We start from the raw sequence: 13,376 nt of genomic DNA on the forward strand, positions 1-13,376 counted from the left end.
CAATACAAGCATCATACCTATTACTTTTTCTTTATATTTTATTTAACCATATTGAGCTATGATAGACATTGCCATGTGCAACTAATGCAGAATTCAAAGTGCATCTATGGGAAAATTATGGAAACAGATAGAAGTAATGCATAATGTATGTAACATAGGAACAACTATGGGAATTGGGATTTGGGATAAAGGCAAATTTTGAATACCTATTCTCTTATGTACTAATACATTTACTATTTCTTAAAGTTATATTATTTATGCAGGTAATAATGATTTTCGGTATTCTTTTTTTTCAATATTTGATATTAAGGTTAAAATTCCTGTTAAAATACGTCAATATACAGTCAGATAGTAAATAACAAAATTGAGTGCGAAATTATCAAAAATCGTTTATTTTAGGTATGAACTATGAATTATTTGGTGATCAAATGCAGATAAAATAATCGAACGATAAAAATCTAGAAAATTTGCGAAAAACAAAATAATGTTTGTATCCTAGGCTTGTTGAAACAGTATCCATGAAATTGGTAAAAATATATCTATATATATATACCTACCGACAGACGGATATGTATTCAAGACTGCTTTCAGACTTCTTTTGATAACCATTAATCCTATTTTCTAAACATCAATGATTGTTTTATATCGTGAGTAAAATATTAGATTGTTTGGAAAATATTTCAGGTGCAAACAAGCAGTGTCTAATTATTTACATAAATAGAATGAGAATGGAACTAATGAGTAATAAGAAACTTTGTGCATTTCGATAAATAGTTGTTTTATACAAACTTAAATGACCATTTAATTTTTAACATTTCGATAGTTAAATATTCAGTTTATCTTAGATAAAATTATCTTTCGCTCGTAAAGTATTTTTAGGAATTGTTACGATTGTAATGACACTTTATAAATATCAGATTAAATAATATTTTGTTGATTAAAAATCATTTCTATGTGTAATATTTTACATACATTGAAGTATCCAATTTCAATTGGAATTTTATTGGCTGTTTTATAAAAGTATTGTTCGGTAATTTAATTATATGTTTATATATTTCAGACCCTTTAATGTAATGTTTATTTTAACTATATAGTATCGACTTGATCGATTTGAATATATGAATTACATATTTATTAAACATAGTTTTGAATAAGTCTCTGGTTAGACATTGCGCTATTTTTGACAGTTGTAATTTTAGGATAGTATTAATCTTCTTTGAACGATACCATTCCAACTTTTAGTTTCTCAGGTTACAGTGTAACTTATAAACAATATTGGGTACTTTCATATGTTGATTAAATACTGTTGAAACGAAATAGTAGCTTAATGAATTATAAAGGTTTTGAACTAGCAAAATGAATTGTTATTATTAATTAATATACCGAATATAAAAGCGTCAAGTAAGTAGCTTTAAATTCTTTTCGAATCGGATGTCACGTTTATAGACGCCTGATCAAAACACATATTGTGCCAATTGGAATTACAATATATTGTATATACTTAAATTATATATATTAAGAACTTATATTAATATATATATATATATATATATATATATATATATATATATATATATATATATATATATATATATATTATCATGTAAGTGTCATAGCTGTGATAGACAGAAACGTGTAAGAAATTAAAGATTTATACGCTGATATTAGAAATTGCGAAACATTCATTGAATCGATTCTCTGTTGCTTCATTTCATACCAAAATTATTGTTTTTGCCCGCCTTTTATTTTAACAGATAATTTGGAAGTTTGGAGTTCTTAATATAAGTTTTAATGTCAATGTTATACCTTCAAAGTTAGTAATATACGGTTTAAATATATTCAGGTTATATCGCGCGACTGTTACGGCACTTGCTTGAATGTGAGGACACGGGTCCAGGTGTTAAGATTGAATGGTGCAGTGAAAGAGAGGTCTGAAAATGCAATATAGGGGTTTGATTTGTTTTGTAATAGGTAAAATCCCCTAGCGTCATTTTGTATCGCCGTTCAATAAGTCGTCTTTTCTTTTCTTAAGTAACTTACATGTATATAATGCTTCTCACACGGAAAATTATCATTTGGAATTCATAAAGTAGAAAATTGATCAATAAAAGCATCATACCTCTCACTTTTTCTTTTTTTTTATTTAACCAAACTAATCTAGAATGCTACATTGCCGTGTGCAACTAATGCAGAATACAAAATGCTTATATGGGAAATTATGGATCAAGGATAGACGTGATACATAATATGTATATCTTAAGAACAAGAACATTCTACAGTATTTACAGAACAGTATTGGAGCTATAAATATATTTATACGACTATAAACACTATTAGGATAAAGGCAAATTTTGAAAAACTATTCTTTTATGTATTAAGGTATTTACTATTTCTTAGAGTTGTATTATTTCTGCAGGTAATAATGATTTTAGAGCAAAAACTTTTTTTTTAATATTTGATATAAAGGTAAAATTCCTATTAAAATACGTTAATATACAGTCAGATAGTAAATAATAAAGTTGAGCACGAAAGTACCAAAAATCGTTTATTTTGGATAGTAACTATGAATTATTTGGTGATCAAACGCAAATAAAATAATCGAAAGATAAAAATCCAGGAAATTTACAAAAAACCAAATAATGTTTGTATCGTAGGCTTGTTGAAACAGTATCCATGAAATTGATAAAAATATATTCATATGTACCTACCGACAGACCGATATGTATTCCAGACTTCTTTCTGATTTCTTTTGATAACCATTAATCTCTATCCTCTATTCTTTAGATATCTAATCACATTTTTATATCGTGATTAAAATATTAAATTGTTAGGAATCGAATCGTTTAAATAACTGGAATAAAAATGGAACTCATATGTAAGTAATAAGTAATAAGGAATGTTGCACTGTGTTTCAATAAATAGTTGTTTTATACAAACTTATAATTATTTAATTTTTAGGGTTCCAATAGTTAAATATTCAATTTATCTTACATAAAGTTATTGTTCCGTATGTAAAGTATTTTTAGGAATTGTTACGCTTGTAATGGCACTTTATAAATATCAGATTAAATAATATTTTGTTGTTTAATAATAATTTCTATGTGTAATATTTTACATACATTGAAGTGCCCAAGTTAAATTGGAATTTTATTGACTGTTTCATAAGGGATTGTTTGGAAATTTAATTATATATTTATATATTTCAGTCCCTTTAATTTAATTTTAATTTAAACTCTATTTAACTCTATTTGATTGATTTGAATATATGAATTATATATTTATTAAACACAGTACTAAATAAGTCTCGGGTTAGACATTGCGCTATTTCTAACAGATCTTTGTAATTTTTGGATAGTACTAATCTTCTTTGAACCATACCATACCAACTTTTAGTTTCTCAGATTGCAGTGTAACTTATAAACAACATTGGATACTTTCATATGTTGATTAAATACTGTTGAAGCCAAACAATAGCTTAATGCATTATAAAAGTTTGTAACTAACAGAAACAATTGCTATTTATATAAATCAAATAGAATCCGCGATGAGGATTTTACAGACGCCTGATCAAAACACATGTTGTGCAGCTCCGAAACAGTTGAGTTTGTCCCAATGTCAACTACATACAATAAAATACATAACTTAAATGACATTCCAGAAGATGAGATTAAATATAGATTTCATTTTGGGATGATTATTAGTGTCGTTTTCATTGATGTTAGACTATGGGAGCCAGAGCCCACTTTGGCAGCAAAAAAAATATACCTGAAGAAATTTATTCAGGTATTCGCCAAAAAAGATATCGTTTTTATACTGCTTTTTAACGTAGTAGTAGATGTAATTCTTCAAAAGGAGACATGGCGTGACAATATGATGCTACAAATTTCTTAATTGATTTGATGTTTACTTCATCATAACTCTGTGTATCTGTATCAGCGAATATATAGAGGCTTTCAGAATTATTCATGATCTAGTTCGCTATGCAGAGTTATATGGCTTTACATAAACAGAATCCAGTTAAAATGCGGTGGTTCAAGTACCGATAAATAAAACAGGAAAATAAAATCGCACTTGCTGCTGAAATAATAAGACGAATATGGCTTGGAATAAACGAGATGCCGTTAGAGCAAATTAAGAAGTTGAAGTACCTGTAATGCTGTAGAAGAAACTGAGAGAAGATTTACTGCTGAAGTAATAAACTGAATAGAAAGCAGAAGCGTTTGCTGATGCATGTGGAAGAGAAGGAATACCGCAATAAAGACTAAAATCTGGGACCTGAACATTAAAGAGATCTAAAGAGACCTGAATCAGATCACAGAAAGAGATTTGAAATATATGAGATTAACATTGTGCAAGGGTAACTTTTTGTGGTACCAACAGCAGCTTTTTGGCTGAGAAGTAGACACTTTCCCTGACTACCAGTTTTGATTTGATAATGATGTTGGTCGTCATCATAACAAATTGTTTAAATTAAAACAAAAATCGCTTCATAATCAAATTTAGTAATTATTTAGGTACCACATCCTTTTTAAATAAAATAATAGTTATATTTATCATTAATCAAAGAAACTGAGCTACTACAATGTGCATTTGGTGGTCGTCTACCCTAAACGACAAGCTTTTATATAAATTCTACTATGTTAATTCACAGAAACTTCAGTCCGCCTTTGGTGACCTTACAACTTAAATAGTAATGCGTGTATGGGGAATTCACGGACTAGGGGTGTTTTTCAAAGCCTGAATGTGTCTTACTTGGAACAATTTATGGCTAGAGGTCGTTGAGCACCTTCAACCCATTTTTTGTATCCTTACACTACTTTTGACAGTCAAAAAACAGATGGCTTGATAATCTTAGCCGTATTATATAACATATATGTTATACTATAATAGAATTCCTAAGATGCGCTATATTATCGTACATATTACAAACAAAACAGAGAACTATACATTCAGCACAATCTTTTTAAGGTGATAAATAGGAGTGATAAAACCAAAACACCAAATATTAGTTAATATAAAACTAGTAACTAATATATCATTCAAATGAAGTAATCCCGATTGAAACTAGTAACGAATTAAACATTCGACTGTTTCGTTTTGTAGTAAAAATATAAGTATATAGTAATCAATTACTAAACAGTAGGTAGTCGATTTCAATTAATTGTTCTCAACGCTAGTTCTCAAAATTCTCAAAAGAGAGTCTTTCGATGATGAACGGATGAAAATGAAATTGATTTCTAAAAAGAATTGCTTCTTCTTAGACCGGACATTTATTGAGTAATGCCTTGTATTGTTACAAATTCTTCTAATTATTGGTATTCCCTAAAATGGAATATAATAGACTAGACATATAAATAAAACAATAATAATTCTTTACTAAATTAAACCAAATTGAAAATTTATTATAATACCAAGGGAAACTTTTCTTCTTTAGTGATAATTTTAACACAGTGCACACATGTTATTTACATAGTAATTATATTATCTATTAATTTGTGAACATAATGTCTGCTTAGTATAAAACAATGGGACTAAACTGTCGATGTTCAAAGTCACTTAATTGCGATAACATTTTATTACTTTATTTGTAACAAAACATTTGCATTGTATTGTATTGCGATAATAAATATTTTAACAATATTTATACAGATTTGCATAAAATGATAAATGCAATTTTGTGGATTAATTTAATAAATATGGTATCAAATCTACACGTGTAAGGTGCCAAGCGTCAAGGTCATAAGGAAATAATGTTATATTCTCTTTCATATATTTATATAAACCATTAAATATGTAAAATATCTGAGAAAACATCTTATGTTATTTATTTATGTAAATTCTTTATAATAAGAAAGTAGTAGCACTATAGTCCATTATATTGTAATATTACAGTATAAATTGTATTTAATTTTAAAGGAATTTTCGAAATGATTATGATAATTATTTTCATTCTTTATGGCACCATTACATCGAAATCCTGAAGCCCCACACAGATTTTATAATATTGTCCGAAATAAGTCATAGACGAAGGGTCGATATATTTCGGAAATGTGGCATGTGAGATTGGTTATCTGAACGAAGTGTTTTCAATGTATCTTCAACAACACGTCTGGAATATTCAGGACTTTTTTATTTCAATGTTCAATTTAATGGGATTAGTTAGCAATAATACATTTTAAGCCTAAAAATTTCGTGGCCTTTTTATTTTACTATTATCGAAACATCTGTATTATAGTATTATCTAAATTTATCTCATAATCTAGAATATTCAGACCGCCTTTGTTTCAGTGGTCTCTTTATCATATCATAATACAATAGTATTGAGTCTGTCGTAATACATACAAATAAATTAGCAATACATATAAATTAGTATACGCTTGTGTTGACGTTGATGTTTTATTTTTTTTTGTATTTGGTTTTATCAAAGTCAAAACAATGTAAAACAAAATCTTTTATTTGATTTAAAGACTAATTTATTTGAACAGAAAGAAGAGAACTTGTTAGAAGGATTATGCGAATGTTACTCTCTGTCTAAATCTATTTTAATATAAATGAAACACTTAATTCTAAACACCTCACTTACCCCATCTCACAGTTGGACACATAGCGTTTTTTCAAAACAAACAGGGCCGTATCAGTCACACGATGTAACACCTCCTTCCTGAAGGAACGACTAGGGGCTGGTCATTGTCCCGCCTTGTCCAGCTTACTAATGTAGTTAATTATTAGTGATTTGCGACCTTAGATTCTACCTCCGGACCTATGGTTTTACTTTAATCTTCTAATCTCCCTTTAATGATTAATGATCATATAGGAACATTTTGGTGTCTCTATTGTCCGTCCAATGTTATTTTTCAAAGCATGAATATTTTTTACTCTAATAGTCCCAAACAGTCCCCTTCAATCCAATTCTGTTAATTTTTCAGCTATAATTATTTTGCCCGATGAAGTTCGTTCGTTGAAGTTAAGTATGTCAAGGAATACTTTGAATTTCTTCGAAACGATTGCTAATCCAACGTTAAGTAAGTTGATCCCTGATTGAATAAGTTCAAAAGACGATAAGCCTTATTATTTCCCCGGAATCTTACTAACTGGGTCATTTATGAAACGTTTAGGGGTTAAAACAAAAACATTTAATTTGCTTTAAAACTATTTTATTTTAATGGAAAGAAGTGATTTATTGGAATAACGGTACGAACGGTACTCCAATGTTATTGTAATATAAATGATGCCCTGATTCTAAATACTTTACTCATCATATCTAACAGCTAGACATAATCATACCGTTTTCTAAACAAACAGAGCATACCAATTGCGCAATTTAACATATACATATGTTTTAACTAAATTTAGTACACTTCACTATTCAACTACACAAGATCTGGGAAGTTTTGGTTCTGTTGAGTCTGCATCCCAGTTTAGTGCTACTCCAAGAGTTTTAGCACTTCGGTGTTAACATGGGACTGAAGTCTTTCCTGATGCCTTGTTGCGAATCTTTTGATTTCCTCTATGAGAGTTGGTTTTAGTATACTTGTTTGTACAGCATCTGAGTATTGTGTTGATGTCAGTTCGTACAACATCCCCAGTAACCCAAGTACTATCTTGAGGTACACCTGATTTTTTTTCATTAATAACAATAAGCTTCTTTTTGTTTAAGTCTAAACATCCTGACTAAGATTTAGTTTAAGGGTTCAACATACTGCTGCGGTAATATTCTATGGAGTTTATAATACCCTTGTGCTAGACTTATCGAAGACGTCCTCCAAGACACTACGTCTAACGATATAGCTGCGCGGATATTTTTCTCTTTATAGGTTTTTTCTATAATGTGTAAATTTGTGTACCTGATCAATTGTTAAATTTTTGCTTTTAAAACCAAACTAAAAAACTGAGGTATTATATTTTTTTCTATTTATGTATCGTTTTAACCTTTTTAACAGGAGTTTTTTTTAAATTCAATTTAATTCAGTTCTATGGGTTTTACCGGTAAATTGATTAATAAGATTTTACTTTATTTGGTAGTTTTCCAGGTTTCGGAATCATAATAACATTCTAATAACGCCATTTTCCAAAAATCCAGGTTGGTCAGTTTTGTAATTGCGTTTCTCTGTAGATTTTTCAGTACTTATCCAGTTATTAGATCATAGCCTGGTGCTTTCTTTGGATAGATGGCATTTTTTATAACTTTGGAGACTTCTTTTGGTGTGGTGGGTTTAATGGGAGGACTTTTGATCTAGTTATCTGTAGATTATGTTTAAACTCGGATATTGTACGATCGTTTGGGTTTTTGGCGGCCTTCCAGAGGGAATAGTTTGTTTTCTTGTCATCTGTTAGATTTCGCAGTAGTTTATTTCTGTCTTTATTCGCAGTCTTTTTAACTTCCAATATTTCCCTTTTTAAACTCTGTTACTGTTTAACCTGTTTTTATTTATCGTCAAAATAACGTAGAAATTTCGCCATTCTCAATTTTTATAATGAACTTTTTATATAATGAATATAATATATTTTTATATAAAACTTTTTTTATTCATTGCTTTTCTGTGCCTATGTTTATAATTTATTTAATACCCTTTAATTGTAGAATATTTTTAGATTTGATTAACACGTATTTTATTTTTCAGGATGTTAATGGACCGAACGGAAGCAATAATAAACCTAAAATCGACTCTAGCCGAGCGCGATCGAGAATTGGCCGAACTACGGTCCCAGCTAGACAAATTTCAGTCGGTGTTTGCTGTTACGCATCCGGCTAGTCCCAAGGGTTTGGGTGGGCAACTTAGACCCAGAAAACAAAGGGCCGGTATATCGGCAGAACCCCAAAATGAAAAGACTATACTGGAGCTTTGCAGTACGACTTTCCCAACGATCTACAAAAAAGAAAGGTAGGTTCATATTTATCTTATTATGTGTCTATTCAAATGTCGAATATCGATGCTATCAATATTTGATTCTATTGTAATATGTTATAGTGTAATAATCATAACCATCTGATTCATTATTATTGTGTAATTTCAAATCGTATGTAATATTAACATTTTTTTGTTTGTATATATCAACTAGAAAGATACATTTCAGTTTGATACTTTTACAAACAGGATCCTGATATTATGGATCATGACGGTTAAAATATGACACGCCTTATACAAAAATGATCGCGTACCCAAAAATTTTGATTTTTTAAAAGATATATCCGAAGTATATATTATTCACAATAATAGACTTAATCATTCCTGGTATCATTATTTACACTGCAGTCTTTCTCTGAGTGGGACCTTTTTTCTTATAGATGTAAATTAAGTACGTTCTGCTTTTTATATTTCCGTTCAGATGATTGGGTACTAATTTAGGGTCTCATTTATCGATTTTCGATATGAGTTCTATTATAGTACAGGTAACAGGTTACTTTTGTTCAGTAAATTATTAGCATTTGGAGTACCAGTTCATTTTATGTATACAATTTTATGTGTACGATTTCCAACCTCCTCAACCTAGTACATATAAACTGTAGCTATAACAATAGTGCAATATTCTCAAATACCAATTCCAATCTTCCTAATCTCGTTGCATTGATCACCAAACAGGTTACTTTTTATTTCGCATGGTTAACTAAATTTTCCTATTATCAATAATTGTAAATTGGTCTTCGGTTTCGATAGAAGGTCCTGGTACTGATTCTGGTGCATAGTTTAATTTAAAATTAATTTTTATAAATTAAAATGCGGTTATTTTAACTATAAAGGTGTGAGTGATAAATTTGCTACTTTATTTAAATATAAGTAGATGCTTGCATGTATTTTAGTTATTGGTTAAAACGCAAAGCATAAATGTAAATAACCGTTTAATAATCAAATCTATCTATTAATATTCGATAGTTTTTATGTTTCTGTATATAAATTAAAATAACACTCAGGATATAGAGATGCTAATCATGGAACGCTCAGAATGACATTTTCGATAATCATTACTTTTGTTGATTGTCGTAAAGAAATTTGCTGCCCAAACATATGAAACACCTTTTAAAACGTATGGCAATGTTACTCCATCCTATCCCAAAATGCCTTGGAAAATTAAAAAAGTTCGAATATATTAAATTACAACTTATTGGACGAAAATCCACCCTTAAATTCTAAAAATATCTCAGAGGGCTGAGCAGTTGGTGAATAAACTGTTTCTAGACGTTGTGAAAAACATCTAAAAGGAAGGAAAATGGTTATCAAATACTAAAAAAAGAGGAAAGAGATTTCTGTGCCGTATTATGACTAGCGGTGGAAAAATGGATCTACTAATAATTCCAAGCTGCAAAAATCGAAATTGGAAATAACCAAATAGTAAAGTTATCTTTTATCTGTCTGTGTGTCTTTTATTTGTGTGTAAAAATCAGTCTGTACACATTATGCAAAGTATAATCATCAGGAAAAAAATTGTCTCTTAATCAAATTATAGGTTGGTGTACACTACTATTTTCTCACCACATCATATTTATGTGTTATGCAATATAATTTTCTATAAGTACAGTTTTCTATTTTATATTTACGTGATATTTCCAACCAAGTTTCACGTTTAATGTTATGTTCCGATAATATTTGATGTCTGTCTGCTATACATGTATACACTTGTTTAACTGGTTCTGTTTTCTTATCAATGTTTGCACTTTTCATAGCTTTTTATAATTTTAAATTTGATCCTACGCTATCGTGAAGAACTTGAGCTGATATTGATGTTGACCCTGAATATTTTCGGATGAGGTGATATCGAGTATTTATGTCTTTATAATTAATTATATATTATATATCAATGAACGTTTTTTAATAATGATTTGTTATTTGTTTTTGGTGAATTTTGTACATCTATAGGAAAAATATTGTTGGATGGAAATACTGAAAAATATGAATGCGATTCTGAATACAAATAAAATTTTCTTTTAGAATTTGCAAGTTCCAAAATTTGATTGATTTCTCTTAGTAATGGTTAAGAACAATATCTTTATTATTTACTTAATGAACTAAGGATGAATAAGCACTTGGTATTAGAATGTTAAATATTAGGGACACATATTTAGTAACACTAAACGTAAAAATAATTAATTTATGGATAATGTTACATTAGTTACTCAATGCTGAATCACTTAAGGTAAAACTATTAACAAGAATACCATAAATGGACTTTATGTTATGTTCACCAATTTATTTTAATTTGAGTTTTATATATCGTTTTCTTAATTTTTTTGTGTGTGTAATTGTGCCTTTATATTATACTACCACATAAATGTTTCTGCTTTTTTTCTATCCCTAGTATCCTAGCTAGCAATAACATTTTATTAAATTATTTAGTCTAAAAACTCTACTATATAAAGACACAACAAAATGTTATGAAACAGTGTATTAACTGTTTGTGTACGACACTGTGAGTGTTTACGATGGAAATAACAGGTCAATTGAAAAGTCCCCGGCCTAACACATAGATGGCGCTACTGGAATTAAATCCATATGGCAATGCAAGACATGCAAGTCAGTGAAAACGCTGGCAAAAATTCATGAATTGGGCTTCGAATTGCTTCCTCATCCACCGTGCTCTCCAGATCTGGCCCCAGCAACTATTTCCTATTCTCAGATCTTAAAAGAATGCTCGCTGGGAAGAAATGTTTGTCGTATGAAGAAAATGTCTTCCGAAACTGAGACCTATTTTGAAGCAACGGATAAATCGTACTACAAAAATGGTATCGAAAAGTAGGAAGGTCACTATAATCAGTGCATCACCCTTGAAGGGTATTATGTTGAATAAAAAAACTAATTTTGCCAAAAAAATGTGTTTTAATATGGTAAGCCAGGGACTTTTCAATTGATCTGTTATGTCGCTTATCGTTTTTATATATTTAGATTAATTTACAGCTTCAAAATTTTAATAAAACAAATTTTCATAAAACAGGCATTCAGAGAGTAGCGTAGTATTAACATCGGAATCAGTTTTCATTTTAAAAAATTGAATGAAGCAAAACTGTTGTTTCCTTTTAATTGCTAATTTCTATTAAATCTATATGATGCACGATTAATGTCCTAATTACTCTATTATTGGGATAGTGTGTATCTTATTTTGTTATTAAAAGGACAATAAAAATAAATTGATGGCAATTGTGCTTCATGCTTTTTCCGAACAAAGCAAAATAATGAGGTTCATACGACCGCCTGTTTCCGTATTGTTTCCGTTCATATTATTATTGCTGAAACAAACGTTTGTAAACCTAATCACCGGTCTAAATTTAAGTGACCGTGCAAAGTGGTTTAAACATATTTCATCGGATATAACATTATTAGTGACACTATTTGCGTATAGAGAAGTTCAAAATCAGATGCTAAGTATTGTCGGATTAATGCTTTGGCAACGGACGACATTTTTGGCAGCTATTCCGTTATCAAATCGGACGAAACATTTCCAACATGTTTATGTTCAATCGATCAAACTCAATGGAATATCACGATGTTACTGAGAATAACAAAATGTTTATCTCTTATATAAATCCAATAATTTTAATAGCCAAAAATCATACGTGTTTTTTTACTATACTATTTTTAACGAAAAAATATATCTATACGACCCACATATCAAGTTCTTGGTAATTGTAGCAGTCATAGTGTTTATTTCCCTTTAAACATCAAAGTAATGTTAATTAAAACAAAATGAACATTGAAACTATATAAAAACTGTACCTATAGAGAACACAATTTCAATGCACAGTTAATATTTATTTATTCAATGGCCAGTTAGTTCCATACGTGTTTTCCATCTATATTCAATTAGGAATGCCATTCCAAAATGGCACTTTTTAACTTCTTCTAAATAGACGAGGTACTATAAAAGCATCCATTAATGCGAAATGGTGGTAGTCAGATGGAGCCACGTCTGGACAGTACGCCGGGTACGATAAAACTTCCCATCCAAGTGGTTTCAACACTTCTTTAGTAGGTTTTGCTGTGTGAGAGGCCGTGTTGTCCTACTGCAAAATTTCCTTATCATGTATTTGAGGATATTTGGGCATTTTTCAATCAATGTATAATTCAAATCGATCATCAGTTGTCGGTAATGATCATTATTAACTGCCTCGCCAGGTTCCATTAGTTCATGATATACGACACCAACTTGGTCCCACTAGACACAGAGCATCGTCTTGCAACCAAAGCGATTGGTCTGCGAGTAGATAGGCTGATTTCGCCAGTGTTGCAGATATTACTTTCTTTCATACCTTCGACCTTTCGTACCTGACACACATCTTCTTGATTTTTTGGATGTGGCCCACCACTTGTAATCGTTCAAAAGTGGTACTCACATTCTAATTTTTTCCAAATTGTTTTTGACTTTATGTTAGGTATTCATTCAATATT

General features: G+C 29.9%; 1 protein-coding gene and 1 long non-coding RNA gene across 2 annotated transcripts in view; one reads left to right on the forward strand and one right to left on the reverse strand.

The window, feature by feature from the left end:
• The window catches only part of LOC143198976 (cGMP-dependent protein kinase, isozyme 2 forms cD4/T1/T3A/T3B), a 355,938-nt gene that overhangs the window by 45,693 nt on the left and 296,869 nt on the right, over positions 1-13,376 (forward strand). The window contains exon 3 of the mRNA XM_076408685.1: positions 8,622-8,882. Coding sequence (XP_076264800.1) covers positions 8,622-8,882 — 261 coding nt within the window. The remainder of the gene's footprint in view (positions 1-8,621; positions 8,883-13,376) is intronic.
• On the reverse strand, positions 5,934-10,229 carry LOC143199073 (uncharacterized). The gene is made up of 3 exons (XR_013006351.1): positions 9,836-10,229; positions 8,519-9,783; positions 5,934-7,788 (listed from the first exon to the last, which is right to left on the reverse strand). It is a non-coding gene; the product is annotated as an uncharacterized LOC143199073 (long non-coding RNA).

Source organism: Rhynchophorus ferrugineus, unplaced genomic scaffold, assembly GCF_030347505.1.
Source record: "Rhynchophorus ferrugineus isolate W39M unplaced genomic scaffold, kcgeb_rfMv2 rfM1, whole genome shotgun sequence".
NCBI lineage: Eukaryota > Metazoa > Arthropoda > Insecta > Coleoptera > Curculionidae > Rhynchophorus > Rhynchophorus ferrugineus.